Source organism: Cotesia glomerata, linkage group LG2 (genome assembly GCF_020080835.1).
Source record: "Cotesia glomerata isolate CgM1 linkage group LG2, MPM_Cglom_v2.3, whole genome shotgun sequence".
In the NCBI taxonomy this organism is placed as follows: Eukaryota; Metazoa; Arthropoda; class Insecta; order Hymenoptera; family Braconidae; genus Cotesia; species Cotesia glomerata.
This window is the reverse complement of record NC_058159.1, coordinates 1,216,553-1,235,594: the sequence shown is the minus strand read 5'-3', so window position 1 is coordinate 1,235,594 and position 19,042 is coordinate 1,216,553. Positions and strand designations below refer to the sequence as shown.

The window sequence follows — 19,042 nt, the reverse complement described above, 5'->3', positions numbered from 1 at the left end:
TTGTTAAATTACACTGTACTTTTTTAAATATTGACGTTTTTAAAGATATAAGCTCATTCCGATGTTACACTCATTAAGAGCTTTCATTTGAGTACTCAAATGCATTTTTGATATATTTTCCATATATACATATATATATATATATATATATATATATATATATATATATATATATATATATATATATATATATATATATATATATATATATATATATATATATATATATATATATATATATAATATATAAATATATAAAAAATTGATGTGGGTACTCAAATTAAAGGTCTCGATGAGTGTAACATCGGGATGAGCTTATATCTTTAAAAATGTCAATAGTTGACAAGATACAATGTCACTTCTTAATTATTGACATTTTTTAATATATAAGCTCATTCCGATGTTACACTCATCAAGAGCTTTCATTTAAGTACCCACATCAATTTTTGATATATTTTTCATATATACATATATATATATAATATATATAAATATATGAAAAATTGATGTGGGTACTCAAATGAAATGTCTCGATGCGTATAATATCAAGATGAGCTAATATCTTTAAAAATGTCAGTAGTTCACAAAATACAAGGTCATTTCTTAATTATTGACATTTTTTAAGATATAAACTCATTTCGATGTTACACTCATCAAGAGCTTTCATTTGAGTACCCACATGCATTTTTGATATATTTTTCATATATACATATATACATATATATATATATATATATATATATATATATATATATATATATATATATATATATATATATATATATATATATATATATAATATGTAAATATATGAAAAATTGATGTGGGTACTTAAATAAAAGATGTTGGTGAGTATAATATCAGAGTGAGCTTATATCTTTAAGAATGTCAACAGTTCACAAGATATAAGGTCATTTCTTAATTATTGATATTTTTAAAGATGTAAGCCCATCTCAATGTTATGCTCATCGAGACCTTTCATTTGAGTACCCACATGGCATTTTTTATATATTTTATATATATATATATATATATATATATATATATATATATATATATATATATATATATATATATATATATATATATATATATATATATATATATGAAATATATAAATATTTGAAATATATGAAAAATTGATGCGGGTACTCAAATGAAAGGTCTTGATGAGTATAACATCGGGATGAGCTTATATTTTTAAGAATGTCAATAGTTTACGAGACACAAGGTAATTTCTTAATTACAATGATATAAATATAAATTTCGCGGTTAAAAATAAAAAATTTTTATCGGTAAAGAAACTTAAACAAGAATACAAAAGTAACGACATCTCGAAACAGCTGACCGATGACAACTAGGATCTGCGACACCCATCAGCATCATGGCCGCTCCCACAAAATTGAAGAGCTTATTATATTCATAATGATATTTACACGGTGAATTATCATTACCAATAAATCAATTCTCAAATTTACCAAAAGTACACGTTAAATTAAAATAATAAATTATCTCACCGCTAAGTATAAAAACAGTAAATTGGCAAAGTATAATTATTTAATAAAAAATAAAGAGAATAGATTGTTAATGAATGTTTGTGCAAATTATAAGTTATAAGTTATAATATTAATCGCTGTGTCGGTTCGCAACTTGACAGATGCAAAGTGTACTCACTGTCTTAGTTGTTAAAATATCAAGAAGGATTGTCACTATTAAAAGAAATAAAGATATGAGACAATGATGCCGATAAAGGATAATCAAGATGTGGCATGTTTCCTTGTCACCAAACACTCATGGAAGGGAAAGTGAGTTTACTTCCCATTGTTTTTATTACCACCTACTTGTATGACTAATGATCTTTTTTTTTTTTTCTTATTTATTATTTTCTTTTAAATCTAGGTACAAACGTATTTTCTCGATTGGATCCATGGGTATCACGACGTACAATCCGAGTAATTTAGAAGTTACTAACAAATGGGAGTATGCTGATTTTATAAATGTACAGCCTACTAATAAAAGTCAACTTGGTTTACATGAATTTAGTATTACGATGCGTAAAGAACGTAAAGTTGATACTATGAAATTTAGCTCGGAACACAGAGCTCATTTATTAACTGAAGCACTTAAATATCGAAATCAGTTCGCTGAAAAACCTAAAGAGATACTTGTAAGTTTTTATTTTTTTTAATTTCAAATATATAAACAGAATTTTAAGAAAATTCCATGCTAATTTTTTGTTTATTTTAAAGATGAACAAATTTCTGATTTATTTATTTAAAAAAAGACAAATTCAAATTTTTTTTTAAATTTATGTTTCCTAATTTTTTATTTTAAAAATGTTGGATATTTTTTAACTGCTTATTTTATGTTTTCTATTATAATTGTTATTTAATTATCAAACACATGGCTCACTTATGATAATAAAATACAATACAATTTTATTTCTGCTTATTATTATAATTTTAATACACAAATATAAAGAAGTAGTTTTAAAAAATTACTCTAAAACGAATTATTATTGATAAATCATAAAAAAAGGAGTGACGTGACCGCTGATCCGCAAAAAAATGATGAAATTTTTTATTTAAGTATTTTACATTAATGATTGGAGTATATTACTTATAGTTAATGTTATTATCGATTATAATAGTGAACTATTAACATCTTTAAGGATATAAGCTCATCCCGATGTTACACTCATCGAGACCTTTCATTTGAGTACCCACATCAATTTTTTCATATATTTAAATATATATTATATATTTATAGATATGTATAAATGAAAAGTATATCAAAAATGCATGTGGGTACTCAAATGAAAGCTCTCGATGAGTGTAACATTGAAATGAGTTTATATCTTAAAAAATATCAATAATTAAGAAATGACATTGTATCTTGTGAACTATTGATATTTTTAAAGATATAAGCTCATCCCGATGTTATACTCATCACGACCTTTCATTTGAGTACCCACATCAATTTTTCATATATTTTATATATTTTATATATGTATATATGAAAAATATATCAAAAATGCATGTGGGTACTCAAATGAAAGCTCTCGATGAGTGTAACATTGAAATGAGTTTATATCTTAAAAAATGTCAATAATTAAGAAATGACATTTTATCTTCTGAACTATTGACATTTTTAAAGATATAAGCTCATCCCGATGTTATACTCATCACGACCTTTCATTTGAGTACCCACATAAATTTTTCATATATTTTATATATTTTATATATGTATATATGAAAAATATATCAAAAATGCATGTGGGTACTCAAATGAAAGCTCTCGATGAGTGTAACATCGGGATGTGCTTATATCTTGAAAAAATGTCAATAATTAAGAAATGGCATTGTATCTCGTGAACTATTGACATTTTTAAAGATATAAGCTCATACCGATGTTACACTCATCAAGTGCTTTCATTTGAGTACCCACATTAATTTTTCATATATTTTATATATTATATATTATATATATATATATATATATATATTTATATATATTATATATATGTATATATGAAAAATATATCAAAAATGTATGTGGGTACTCAAATGAAAGCTCTTGATGAGTGTAACATTGGGATGAGCTTATATCTTTAAAAACATCAATAGTTAAGAGAATACAATGCAATTTAACAAAAGTCATTATTTAATAAAGCAAATTTTTATTTATTTATAGTTCACAAGTCACGGCAGCCACATAAAAGAATCTTTTTATTGAATTTTTTTCATAATAATTTGATATAAAATTCTAAAAAAATTTCTAATGTCTGTCAACATCAGTGTCATTAAAATTGACCTAAAAAGCTTAATAAAAATTTTTTAATAATTAAAAAAATAAAATTACAGAGATATCAAGCATACAAGCATCATTGGTCGGACACGCGTTTACCAGTCGTCTTAGAAGTAACACCCTACAGTCTAGACCAATTAGACCCAGCGACAAATATGTTACTGGCGAGTTACTATTACAAAGACATAGACGGTCTAGGTACGATGAAAGACTACCAAGATGGATTCGTGATAGTAAGCAGCGGATTCGGACGGCTGCATTTATTTTCATCGCAGCATATTGAGGAGATAAAACGTAAAATAGTTGACTTAGCTCACACTAATTTAGGATTAACCATAACTGTATTAAAAGAAAAAATACCAATGGACGAATTTATAATGCAACGTATGGGTAGATACAGTGGCGACGAGCACATAACAAGTGTGTCTGAATTTACAGTACATAAAATATCATCACGTCATTCAGATCCACAGCGCAGAACACTGTGTCTATCGGATACATGTTTGTTGGAGAGAGATCCACAGACTTATAATATATGTACACTCAGGCCACTTTCTGATATTTTTGTTCTCGTACGAGATAACGCAAATCCACAATTATTTACCATTCAATATCTCAATGGACAGCTACGCAGTTACATGGCTACCGATAGAGATTCACTATTGGCGTCTTTGTTAGACGGTGTTCGCGCATCCGGAAACAGAGATGTCCATGTCAAAATGAATCTGATCGCCCGCGGCAAGCGTCTTGGTCCACTGAATTTGCCAGTTGATGAGGAAGTTGAAATAACACATGTTAAATTTTTACAACAACCGCCTGGTGGACGCTTTTTTGCTGAAATACTTGAACGGTTCAATGCTAATGTACCTTACAGTGGTCTTCATTATTCTGTTACACAAGACGTAAGACTTTTTTTTTTATTTTTATTAGTTATTCATTGGACTTTGTTCTGTTTTATGTTGATCTAATTTATCTATTTTATTTCTTGCTTGATTGTGTAATATTTTATTTTTAAGATCAAAAGAGCGGGAATCGGAAAAAATTTTTAAGTTAGGAAAAATTCATATTATTTTATTAAAAATATTATAAAATAAAAATTATAATAATAATAATAATAATAATAATAAAATAATTTTCCTGAAAAACAAGCACACCCAGAATGATCGCTCCATTTTTTGTTACAAAAAAAATATTATTATCATTATTATTATTATCGGGTTAAAATTTCTTTTACTTTTTTTTTATTTTAATGTTATTAAAAAATAATAATTTGTGCTAATAATAATAATAATAATAATTCTAATAATTTTGGTAGATAATTTAGTATTATTATTATTATTATTATTATTATTATTTTAATTTTAATAAAATAATATGAATTTTTTATAACTTTAAAATTTTTCCTGGAATTAAATTAGTTTAAAATTTATTATCACTTCAAAAAATAATTTAATATCTAATAGAGGTATAATATTTTGGTTTGGATGATTCAAATAATTTATAATTGCACGGAAAAAAGTAAACTGTAAAAAATAATAGTGGATTTATAATAAGTAATGATCAACTGGAAAAAATTACCATTTCAAACAGTAAACTCGTGATTTTAATCACTTTATAATATTTGTCATTTAAATGTTACAATTTATTATTTACATGGAAGAAAATACTATTTCAAACAGTAATGTTCACTATAAAAAAGTCCAAAATGTTAAAGTATAATAATTAAGAATTTTGACTTTGATATTTATCATTTCGTACCTAAAAATAATAATTTAAAAAAACTAAAAACACGCTTTTTATAGAAAACCAAACTAAAAAATAGAAAATAAATTTAAATTAAGAATAGTGTTAAAAATTTCAATAAATATAAATTAATAATAGTGTAAATAAAAAAAATGTATTTTATTTTAAAAAAAGCGTGAGGTGCATGGTGTCAATAGTTATAAATATTTTATTGACAGATATGAGTAGAGTGATTATCATTTTGATAATATCTTAAAAAGCACCCCACGCTTTTTTTAAAATAAAATACATTTTTTTTATTTACACTATTATTAATTTATATTTATTGAAATTTTTAACACTATTCTTAATTTAAATTTATTTTCTATTTTTTAGTTTGGTTTTCTATAAAAAGCGTGTTTTTAGTTTTTTTAAACTATTATTTATTTTTTACTTTTAGTTTGGTTTATTTATAAAAGCGTGATTTTTTAGTTTTTTTAAACTATTATTTGTTGATTATCAAAAATATTCAGGCGCGCAAATTACCCACGGAGAGTTACATACTGACATACTGACATACTGACATACTGACATACAAGTGAAGCTAATAAAAAATGATTATTTATAAATATTATAAATACGGGGAATCAGAGTTCGATTTCGGAGAGCGAGCCTGAGAAACGGCTACCAGAACCAAGGAAGGCCGCAGGCGCGCAGATTACCCACGTAGAGTTACTGACAAACTGACATACAAGTAAAGCTAATATAAAGCGTGTAAAAATGATCTTATGATATGTAAAAAATATCAACTACAGTTACTAAATTTCTATACAAGCAACGTCAATATTTACAAAGTAAAATGGTAAATTTTAAACGCAACGCTAAAAATCAAACTATAATTATTGATTTGCTTTGACTGGTAAAATACATATTTTAAGAGTAGAATTTTTACTGTTTCAAATGTTAAATTCTCCGAGTGTAAGACCTTCCCCTTCTCCTCATAGTATAGACTATATATTGAAACGGCAATTTTTACTGTTTGAAACTGTAATTTTTTAAGATGAGACAGTCGTTATTTACTATAGTGACAACTAATTACATTTTCGATATTAAATTATAAATAGTGGCTTTTACACTTTCTATATTAAGTTTTGTAATATTGCACGCCTCATAGCGCGAAGCGCGTGAGGTTGTGCTTTATACTCGACTCGTCAAGATCAAGCAATTTTGTGATCTTTAAATGCCTCTATCACAACCATATTACACTAATTCAATAATATAAGTCGATGTACACCGAAAAACACTTAAATTAAACCATGTTTTACTTTCTAAAATCATTTCATGTTGCTATTTTGAAAAAAAAAAACGTTTTGAAAAAAATTTTACGTGGACGTCCGGATGTCACCCCATTTTGGATGTACCAACGATTACTCCCGAACAAATTGATATTTCAAGACCGGACCTTTTTTATTAGTTTAAGAATTCGATAAACTGGGTCCGTATTTCATATCAGTGGCCTAGCTTATGTATTTTTTTTTTAAATTGAATTTTTATTAAAATTCACGGATACAACCGTACAAAGCCAAACGAACTTTTCTTATTTGTCACGTGAAAACTATGGCGCCACTTGATCAAGCTAGATTTTTTTAGACTGCGTGCGCATATGACAAGAAAAAAGGGCGCTGATATTTAAAAAAAAAATAAAAAATACTCTGTAAGAAACTACTTAATTATAATTTTTTTTTTTTAATCAATTACACAATTAATTTTTTTCTTAAAAAATGATTGAGCGTTATGAGGCGTGCACTTTTGGATTTTCCAAACTTTTTTGCATTTGTGTCTGATGTACGCTGTACTGTTTGAAACTACACGGAAAAAAGAAAACTCGAAAAATTACAGTTTGAAATAACATTTTTCTAAATTTAATTTTTTAATTTAATATTCAGAGCTTTCAATGTAAATATTACACTCTACAATGTAATTTTTATAAAATCTGTAATAATTACATTATATACTGTAATTTTTCGAGTTTTCTCTTTTCCGTGTGTAATTTTGTATTTTTAAGATCAAAAGATCATATTATTTTAGAAAAATATAATTAAAAGCCTAAAAGAAGGACAATAGTCTGAAAATAAAATTGATTGGCATAAAAAAACAGAACAAATTTCAAAAAAATTAATTATAAAGGTCTACAGTTCATTAAAGCGGTAAACTCAGAATAAAATATGCGTAATTAGAAAAGAGGAGTCGGCCAAGAAAAATGAGCTTAAAAAATTTTTGTTCAGGGTAAAAAACCGCTCGAATGGACTGTAACCACTGTACAACTCGAGGTACATCGGATGATGAATGACTACTTACAGGGATTATTTACCGAGAATAAGGATAAAATAATACTCGGTGCTCTCAGCTCGTTGGTAAACCGTGATTTAGACACAAACACCGAGGTTGAAGCACAATTTCATGCTCTGAGAAGATTGGTAGCAAGCAAAGTTGGCTTTATGGCTTTCACAACGTTACCTGGCTTCCGAGAAGCTATCGGTAATAAAGTTGTAAAAGCGCTTAAACGGCAAGACTGTGGTGTCACCCAAGCTGCTATTGATTGTATCTGTGCATTGATGCAAGCGATGCATGATGACTGTGATTTAAGGCAGGAGCAACTCAATAAAAGTAGCCTGCTTAGTAGTAATAAGTTTTTGGAAAGTCTTCTAGACATGTGGATAACTCATGTTGTAAGTATAATTTTTTTTTCTTTTGTATTTAAGGTAGTTGTCATGGTACAATTTTATCAAAAAATTGTTAAGCTTTAATCTGTTATTTATAAACTAGCAAGCTTACAGTCACTATGTGACTGCCATGACTTGTGAACTATAAATAAATAAAACTTCGCTTCATTAAATAATGAATTTTGTTAAATTGTACTGTACTTTCTTTAATATTGACGTTTTTAAAGATATAAGCTCACCCCGATGTTATACTCATCAAGAGCTTTCATTTAAGTACCCACATCAATTTTTGATATATTTTTCATATATACATATATATAATATATATAAATATATGAAAAATTGATGTGGGTACTCAAATGAAATGTCTCGATGCGTATAATATCAAGATGAGCTAATATCTTTAAAAATGTCAGTAGTTCACAAAATACAAGGTAATTTCTTAATTATTGACATTTTTTAAAATATAAACTCATTTCGATGTTACACTCATCGAGAGCTTTCATTTGAGTACCCACATGCATTTTTGATATATTTTTCATATATACATATATATATATATAGCATATATATATATATATATATATATATATATATATATATATATATATAATATATATGTAAATATATGAAAAATTGATGTGGGTACTTAAATAAAAGGTGTTGGTGAGTATAATATCTGAGTGAGCTTATATCTTTAAAAATGTCAACAGTTCACAAGATATAAGGTCATTTCTTAATTATTGATATTTTTAAAGATGTAAGCTCATCCCGATGTTAAACTCATCAAGAGCTTTCATTTGAGTACCCACATGCATTTTTGATATATTTTTCATATATATATATATATATATATATATATATATATATATATATTTTAAAGATATAAGCTCATCTTGATGTTATACTCATCAAGAGCTTTCATTTGAGTACACACATGCATTTTTTATATATTTCTCATATATACATATATATATATATAATATATATAAATATATAAAATATATGAAAAATTGATGTGTGTACTTAAATGAAAGGTCTTGATGAGTGTAATGTAGGGGTGAGTTTATATCTTTAAAAATGTCAATAGTTTATAAGATACAAGGTCATTTTTTAATTATGTATTTAGAGTTAAATCCTAATAAGTCCTTAATAAGTATACAAAAATTTACAATTTTCTGAAGGTATGTATGTATGCCTTAACCACGACAACTACCTTAATTGAATATTTTTTAATATTTGATATTTTATATTTTATTGTTTATTTATTTATTTTGTTGTAGAGTCATGGAACAGGCGCGCTGGTAGTGTCTGCAATGCTAGATTTATTAACATTTGCACTGTGTGTGCCCTACAGTGAAACAACTGACGGCAAACACTTTGATAATTTATTAGAGATGGTAGCCTCCCGTGGACGACCACTATTTAAATTATTCCAACACCCATCACTGGCTATTGTTAAAGGTGCTGGACTTATCATGCGGGCTATTATTGAAGAAGGTGCCCCGGAAGTTGCTGCTAAAATGCAGGAACTTGCGCTGGCTGAAGGTGCTTTACCAAGGCATCTGTTGAACAGTTTGTTTACTGTTGGTAGTGATGGTAGATTATTGACTCACAGACAGTTGTGTCGTCATCTTGTTGGTCTTTGGGTGACTGGCCATCCCACAGCTATGGGGTTATTGAAACGTATCTTGGTAATTTTATTTATTTTTTTAGATAACCATTATTTATAATACAGAAAATATCATCAGGTATTTAAATAATAAAATATTTGTTTTAATTAAATAATGAATTTTTAAAAGATATAAGCTCATCCTGATATTACACTCATCAAGAGCTTTCATTTGAGTACCCACATGCATTTTTGATATATTTTTCATATCTACATATATATATATATACTTGAAATTTTGAATTTTCACCGGAAACGCCCAAACTAAGCTTTTGTTAAAAAATTCTATGAAAATCAAATACATCGTCTCCCCCTAAAATATCTTAGGAAATGCCCAAACACAGCCCCTGTCAAAAGCGGAACTCAAAATTCCAATTTTAAAAGGTTCTCCACGGGAGTTACATTTTGGCACACCCTAATATATATGTATATATTAGGGTATATATATATAAAATTGATGTGGGTACTCAAATGAAAGGTCTCGATGAGTGTGATGTCGGGATGAGCTTATATCTTTGAAAATGTCAATAGTTCACGAGATACAATGTCATTTCTTAATTATTGACATTTTTTAAGATATAAACTCATTTCGATGTTACACTCTTCGAGACCTTTCATTTAAGTACCCACATGACATTTTTTATATATTTTATATATATGATATTTGTGAAATATATAAATATATAAAATATATGAAAAATTGATGTGGGTACTCAAATGAAAGGTCTTGATGAGTGTAATGTCGGGATGAGCTTATATCTTTGAAAATGTCAATAGTTCACGAGATACAATGTCATTTCTTAATTATTGACATTTTTTAAGATATAAACTCATTTCGATGTTACACTCTTCGAGACCTGTCATTTAAGTACCCACATGACATTCTTATATATTTTATATATATGATATTTGTGAAATATATAAATATATAAAATATATGAAAAATTGATGTGGGTACTCAAATGAAAGGTCTTGATGAGTGTAATGTCGGGATGAGCTTATATCTTAAAAAATATCAATATTTCTCGAGATACAAGGTAATTTCTTAATTATGTATCTAGAGATAGAGAACTTTCAAATACAGCCTAAATACTTACCATAATAAATCGACTATCGGTGAGAATGATATGAAACCTTGAAAATACACAAATTCAAATCAAGACCTTTACAATTATAGATTAAAATTAGTTAAATGCCTGAAAATATTTTCTATATTGTTAGTCATACTATCAACACTAATTATCATTATTATAATTAAATCAATCCTTTGTTTAAAACAGCCAAGTGGTCTATTGACTTACCTAGACTCCCAAGAAAAAGTCCCCGATTCATTTCTCGAAGAAGAACGACTGAACAACCGTGATAACCTAAAAATAGCAATCGACGCATCAAAAAACAAGCGTGGCGCCCAGTGGCAAACAATGGAACGGCACATGCGAGTGATCGAAAAACACGTCGAGAACGCTTTACAACACTGGGGCGCCCGAGTAGGAATCGAGCGCCGTGAAAAAATCAAAGAGCGTCCAATAGTCCTCCGAAAGCGCCGAGAGAGGATAAAATCCGAGGCTAACTGGAAATTATTCTACTACAAATTCAACCAAGACCACGCTTTACCAAACCTAATATGGAACCACAAAACCCGTGAAGAATTACGCATGGCTCTAGAAAACGAGATCCGAGCCTTCACCGCGGACAAAGATTTATCCGGCGGAACCCTAATCGCCTGGAACCACAGAGAGTTCGAAGTCCAATATTTATGTCTCTCCGACGAAGTAAAAATCGGCGACTATTATTTAAGACTATTATTAGAAAAAGATTGTCCGGACAGTCCAATAAGAAAGTCATATGAATTTTTTAACGATTTATACCACCGATTTTTGCTAACGACAAAAGTAGAAATGAAGTGCCTTTGCTTGCAAGCAATGACCATAGTCTACGGTCGCTACTACGAAGACATAGGTCCATTTTCCGACACTAAGTACATCGTAGGCATGCTAGAGCGCTGTACAGACCGCACCGAGCGGGACAGACTCGTAATGTTCATCCACAAATTAATCCTCCACCGCAAAAACGTAAAAGACATCATGGACCAAAACGGCGTTCGGGCTCTCGTAGATTTACTTACCCTCGCGCACTTACACACCTCCCGAGCAATGGTACCCACCCAAACCAACGTAATAGAAGCCGGCCCCGAGCAAGAGCGGGTCCTTGAAAAAGAGTGGTACTACAACGACGGAGACCGTCGTTGTGGTCCAGTCAGCCTCAAAGACCTAAAAGACCTCTACTTAGCAAACAAACTGACCCACAAGACCAAAGTCTGGGCCCAGGGCCTCGACGGCTGGCGAATGATCTCCCAAGTTTCTCAATTAAAGTGGACCCTAGTCGCCAAAGGTACCCCCGTGGTTAACGAAAGCGAGCTTGCTACCTTAATCTTGAATGTTTTGATACAAATGTGCGAGTATTTTCCCAGCCGCGACTCGGACAATGCCGTAATTCGTCCCTTACCACGGGTCAAAAGGTTACTTTCGGATCTCCAATGCTTGCCACATGTTGTCCAGTTGCTCCTGACCTTTGATCCTGTTCTAGTAGAACGAGTCGCTACTTTATTATGCGAAATTATGAAAGACAATCCTGAAGTTTCCAAAATCTACCTTACTGGCGTGTTTTATTTTATTTTAATGTACACTGGGTCAAATGTCCTGCCCATAGCTAGATTTTTGCAATTAACTCACACAAAGCAAGCTTTTAGAGGCGATGATACCACCCAGCCGTCTGATATTATGCAAAGGAGTATTTTAGGGCAATTATTACCCGACGCGATGGTGAGTTATTTAGAAAACCACGGGGCTGAAAAATTCGCGCAGATATTCTTAGGAGACTTCGATACTCCTGAAGCTATTTGGAACGCCGAAATGCGTCGGACGTTGATTGAAAAAGTAGCAGCGCATATCGCTGACTTTTCCCCGAGATTAAGGAGCCACACTATGGCGAGGTATCAATACATCGCAATTCCGGCTGTGAGATTCCCACAATTGGAGAAAGAATTGTTCTGCCAGATATTTTATCTGAGACACTTGTGCGATACGGTTAAATTTCCCAACTGGCCTATCCCCGACCCGGTTCATTTGTTGAAAGATGTATTAGATGCTTGGAAGAAAGAAGTTGAGAAGAAACCCCCGATTATGACAGTAGAGGAAGCTTATAAAGTTCTGGGGCTTGTTAATGGAAGACAGCATAGTGAAGCAGATGTTAGAAAGTCTTATTACAAATTAGCGCAGCGCTTTCATCCGGATAAGAATCCTGAAGGGAGGGATAAGTTTGAAGCTGTTAATCAAGCGTATGAATTTTTATGCAGCAGAAGTTGCTGGACTACAGACGGACCTAATCCCGACAATATTGTCCTGATTCTCCGAACTCAGAGCATTTTGTTTCATCGGTACACTGATGAGCTCAGGCCTTATAAATACGCGGGGTATCCTCAGTTAATCAAGACTATTAAATTAGAAACTGAGGACGAAAGGTTGTTTTCTAAAGCTGCGCCGCTCCTAGCGGCTGCTAGTGAATTAGCTTATCATACGGTTCACTGTTCTGCTTTAAACGCTGAAGAACTGAGGCGTGAAGGAGGATTGGATGTTTTATTAGATGCCTACACGCGGTGTGTTAGTGTTCTAAATAATTCCAGCAAGCCTGATGATATTGCTGTGCAAGTTTGCACGCATATTACAAAATGCTTCGCTGTCGCGGGCCGGTTCCGCGGGTGTAGGGACAAAATTGTCGAACTTCCGCAGTTAATTAAAGACCTGTGCAGAATTTTGTACTTCAAACACTTGACCAAGCTCTGTTCTGTAGCGACAGAGTGTGTTTCGTCGCTAGCGACTGATAGTATTCTACAAATGCAACTGCTTCAATCAGGAGCGCTGTGGCACTTGTTGTTATTTATGTTTAATTATGATTACACGCTAGAAGAAGGCGGAGTTAAGAGGAATCAGGATGAGAACCGGCAAGAGGTCGCTAATAATTTAGCGAAGCTGGCGATTAAAGCTTGTGCGAGGCTCGGAGGGTATATGACTGGAGAAAATGCGACTCCTGTAAATCCGGTGACTGTTGCGGCTTTGGAGACATTGTTGACGCCTTATCTTTCAAGACAGCTGTCTAAAGACAAGCCTGAGGATATTTTGAAGACTCTTAACTCGAATTGTTCCAATCCGTATTTAATTTGGGACAATGGAACCCGCGCGGAGCTTAATGAGTACCTAGAAAGTAAAAGAGAAGAAAAATTGAACGGAAATGACCTTGAAACTGATTTTAGTAGCTTTAAATACAGCGCGCATAGTAATGAGCTAATTATCGGAGAGATTTTTGTTAAAGTTTACAATGAGCAGCCGAATTTTCCGATAGAAAATCCCAAAAGTTTTACAATTGACCTGCTTAATTTTATTCTTAAATCTTCTGAGCATATTTGCTCGTTAAATAGTGTTAATTTGTCGAAAAAGGATCAAGATAAATTAAAAAATGTAGTCATGGCTCTTGAGGCGCTTAAAAATGTCATCAAAAATAATCCCGGGATAGAAATTCAGTGCATTGGGCACTTTAACCTGTTGTTCAATTTGTTGAGCTGTAATAACTTCAAACCAATTCAAAAGGGGGCGCTTGAGGTTATTAACAATGTTACGAAGAATAATGAGTGCGTTAATGACATTGCGGCTAATGAAGTTGTCGTTCATTTACTTTTGGCGCTGCATACGCTCAAAGAATCGCAATTGTTGACTCTAGAAACTTTGTACGCGTTAATGAGCACTACGAAGATTGTTAAAGACGCTTTGGCTAAAGGAGCGGTTATTTATGTGCTGGATTTATTTTGTAACTCGGCTAATTTGTCAATTAGAGAAACTGCGGCTGAATTATTGGCTAAAATGTCGTCGGATAAATTGGCTGGTCCAAAAGTTAAATTGGATTTGAGCAAATTTTTGCCGAAATTATTTGGCGAGGCGATAAGGGATGCGCCTAAGCAGTGCGTGCATATGTTTGAAACTAAACATGAGAACCCGGAATTAGTTTGGGATGATGAAAGTAAGACGAGGGTTTCAAGAATTGTTGGTGAGCTTAAGGACGAGTACTATTCGCTGCAGAAGCGGAATCCTAGTGCGGTATTAAAGCTACCGGAGACGCAGAATAATTTTGATGCTGCGACTAATGAGCCGGTTGTTGGGGGCGTTTATTTGAGGCTGTTTATTGCCAGTCCTGCGTGGGCTTTGAGGAAACCCAAAGAATTTATGAGTGATCTGATGGACTGCATTTTGGCGCTGATGGCCAGGGATACTGTTGATACGGACATGCTGGAACTTAGTACGCAGGCTTTGGTGTGTTTGTTGCAAGCTCAGCCAGTTCTGGCTGATCAAGTTCCATCCTTGGGACATATTCCGAGGCTGTGTAGGCAAATGTCGGTTCGCAATAGTCAGCCGCCGGTTTACAAGGCTGCGATACTTATTTTACATCAGTTGGCTACCAGTGAGATTTGTATTAACTCTATTTGCCAAACGGATTGCATCAGTCCTTTGAAGCTTGCGATGCAGTCTAGGAGGGATATGATTGCGGTTGCTTGTGAGACTTTGAATAGACTTTTTTCTACTAATGAGGATCGGCTTATTAAGCAGGTGAGTTTTTAAGGGGTTTATGTTAATAATTAGCAACCTTGAAGTCACTATTGACTACCGACTTGTGAACATAAATAAATAATTTTGGGTTATTAAATAATGACTTTGGTTAAATTGCACTGTACTTTCTTAAAATTTGACGTTTTTTAAGATATAAGCTCATCTTAATGTTATATTCGTCAAGAGCTTTCATTTGAGTACCCACATGCATTTTTGATATATATATATATATATATATATATATATATATATATATATATATATATATATATATATATATATATATATATATATATATATAAATATATAAAATATATGAAAAATTGATGTGGGTACTCAAGTGAAAGGTCTTGATGAGTATAACATCGGGATGAGCTTACATTTTGAAAAATATCAATAATTAAGAAATGACCTTGTATCTTGTAAACTATTGACATTTTTAAAGATATAAGCTCATCCTGATGTTACACTCATCAAGAGCTTTCATTTGAGTACCCACATGCATTTTTGATATATTTTTAATATATACATATATATAATATATATAAATATATGAAAAATTGATGTGGGTACTCAAATGAAAGGTCTTGATGAGTGTAACGTCGGGATGAGCTTATATCTTTAAAAAAGTCAAGAGTTCTCGAGATACAATGTCATTTCTTCATTATTGACATTTTTGAAGATATAAACTCATTTCGATGTTACACTCATCGAGACTTTTCATTTGAGTACCTACATGGCATTTTTTATATATTTTATATATATGGTATTTGTGATATTTATAAATATATCAAATATATGAAAAATTGATGTGGGTACTCAAATGAAAGGTCTCGATGAGTATATCGTCGGGATGAGCTTATATCTTTAAAAAAGTCAAGAGTTCTCGAGATACAATGTCATTTCTTAATTATTGACATTTTTGAATATATAAACTCATTTCGATGTTACACTCATCGAGACTTTTCATTTGAGTACCTACATGGCATTTTTTATATATTTTATATATATGGTATTTGTGATATTTATAAATATATCAAATATATGAAAAATTGATGTGGGTACTCAAATGAAAGGTCTTGATGAGTGTAATGTCGGGATGAGCTTATATCTTAAAAAATATCAATAGTTCTCGAGATACAAGGTAATTTCTTAATTATGTATCTAGAGATATCCAATTTCTAAGTGCATATTATCCTTAAAAAAAGTAATAATGAAACATGTACTAATTAATAAAACTTATATTCAGGCACTCGAAGCAGAAATGGTACCTTATTTACTAAACATACTTGAAGGACGTCTTGATTTAATTGAAAACCCAGCGATGACTAAAGCCCAAATAGTAAAAGCACTGAAAGCTATGACAAGAAGTATATTACTCGGGGAAAAAGTCAATTCTATATTAGAAAAGTCATCTGTTTGGGCAGAATACAAAGATCAGAAGCATGATTTATTTATATCGAACACACCAACTGTCGGCTATCTAACAGGTTAATTAATTAAAATAAATAAAATTGAATAAAATTAACACTTTACATAACAACTAATTTAATTTTCTTCTTTAGGAATGCCAGTGTCGGCAGGATATTTAACGGCTGGACCTAGCGCTCCGATTCCCAGTGCGCCGCCACCAGTCAACAGGGAAGATCGTATGAGCAATAGACACGATCACATTTGATACAATAAATTATTGTAATAATAATAAATGTCCAAAGTGATAGTAACAATCTTATGCTCAACTCTTCTGAATAATCGTCGCTCTCAGCTGAACATTTAAGGGTCTGTCTGTGATTTTTTATTATTCCATTTTTAAATTAAAAGATTAAATAATTTTCTTTGCTTCGAGACAATTCCTAATTTTTTTTTACATTAATTAATTAATTAAAAATTAATAATTAATTAATTAAAAATTATTAATTAATTAAAAGTTATTGATAAATTAATTAGAAATTATTTATAAATTAATTAAAAATTATTAATTAATTAATTAATTAATTATACTCAGCGCAATAGAATTGAAATTTACAATTAAATAATTATCCAAAAGTAGATTTTTTACGGGATTTAATACTAATTTAAAATACAGTAAGGCTTTTTTTATAATTAAGATAATTAATTTTTTAAATTAATATTAAAGTATTCAGTTAAATAGTATTTTGTAAATTTTCATAAATAATTTTAAGTTAATTTTAAAAATTAATTTTCTTTTAATTATAAATCGCCATTAATTCAATTGTACTTATAAATATTATAATTATTTTTAATTTTACTTGGAAAGTCTCGTCTGCAGAATCAATCATTTTTATATACAATTATTAATTTTATAAACAATTCTTTTTTTTATACTTCTCACAATTCATCATTTGACCCTTCAGTACCCAGGTCATAAAAATTTTAATAAATCACTTTTTAATTTTTTATTTTTTTAATCTGAAGGGTTAATATTTAAAAAAAAAATCAAAAAACTCTTGGATTATTACTCTACAAAGTCAATTTATTTTTTTCTCAAGTATTATAAATTTTTTTTTTTTTTATTATTATTATAAATAATTTGTTACAAGTAACTTGAAAAAAGTATCACACTTATCAACAATTAAAAATTAAAAATCTTTAAAAAATTTTATTTTAAAAATAAGTTTATAAAAAAAATTGACGATTAATATTTTACAAAAAAAAGGCCTACTGCCATTTAAAAAAATTATTCTGTACAAAGTAATTTTCCAAAAAAAAGATTTAAAAAAAAAATTTTTTTTTTTAATTGATTTTTAAAAACAAAAAAAATTTTAATCAATTTATTTATTTATTTACAATTATTTATATCATTTTGTACAGATTTAAAGATATATATAAATTATAAACCAAAATATATAGATATATAAATATGAATAAAAAAAAATATCAAATTTGTTTTGTATGAAACTAATAAATATATAAATATAAATATTTACTAGATAGATTTTTTAATTTACAATGAATTTATTGTAAATAAATAAATAAATATATATCATGGAAGTATCAATATATGTGATTATGATTAATATTTAAATTTCAAAAAATATATTAAGATAAACAAGTCCAGAGCGTGAATTGACGAATAATTAATGTGTAAAAAAATTTTCTAGCTGATAAATTCAAATTAAAAATAAATATTAGTCATACTGCGAATTACTTAATTTAAAATTAATCATTGAAAAAAAAAAACTAAACAGCTGCCTTTGAATATTCGAACTTTTTTATAATTAATTAAATTTTATAGTTAAAAATTCCTTCGATTCACGCGACAGGAACTTTAATTTAAAATAACTTGAAACACCAGAAAAAAAATAAAGGGATTTATTAATTATATAAATATTAATTAAAAGTTGTTGACAACTATTTGTAAACAGTATATTGAAAAAATATTCATTTACTCATTAATATATGTTTAAATCATAAATATTAATTACTTTCTACGTTATTACTAT

General features: G+C 29.8%; 1 protein-coding gene across 2 annotated transcripts; it reads left to right on the top strand.

The window, feature by feature from the left end:
• The first annotated feature begins 1,358 nt into the window (after nucleotides 1–1,358).
• LOC123275541 (dnaJ homolog subfamily C member 13) lies at nucleotides 1,359–17,437 on the top strand. Of its 2 annotated transcripts, none has more exons than XM_044743708.1 (8): nucleotides 1,359–1,805; nucleotides 1,900–2,167; nucleotides 3,864–4,709; nucleotides 7,890–8,258; nucleotides 9,536–9,946; nucleotides 11,205–15,578; nucleotides 16,828–17,068; nucleotides 17,144–17,437. In XM_044743708.1, exons 1-8 carry the CDS (start codon nucleotides 1,738–1,740, stop codon nucleotides 17,254–17,256), a joined length of 6,690 nt encoding a protein of 2,229 aa, XP_044599643.1. In that variant the 5' UTR covers nucleotides 1,359–1,737; the 3' UTR covers nucleotides 17,257–17,437. The 2 variants fall into 2 exon arrangements, with proteins under 2 accessions (XP_044599643.1, XP_044599642.1); XM_044743707.1 differs by having other exon boundaries at nucleotides 7,815–8,258.
• Nucleotides 17,438–19,042: the final 1,605 nt, after the last annotated feature.

What these genes read in the sequence shown, in the direction of transcription:
- LOC123275541 (XM_044743707.1), top strand. Translation starts at nt 1,738, where the DNA reads ATGATGCCGATAAAGGATAATCAAGATGTGGCATGTTTCCTTGTCACC. An exon ending in ATTATTCTGTTACACAAGAC is followed by an intron (nt 4,710 to 7,814) that starts GTAAGACTTTTT and finishes ATTTTTGTTCAG; the next exon opens with GGTAAAAAACCGCTCGAATG. An exon ending in GGTTATTGAAACGTATCTTG is followed by an intron (nt 9,947 to 11,204) that starts GTAATTTTATTT and finishes TGTTTAAAACAG; the next exon opens with CCAAGTGGTCTATTGACTTA.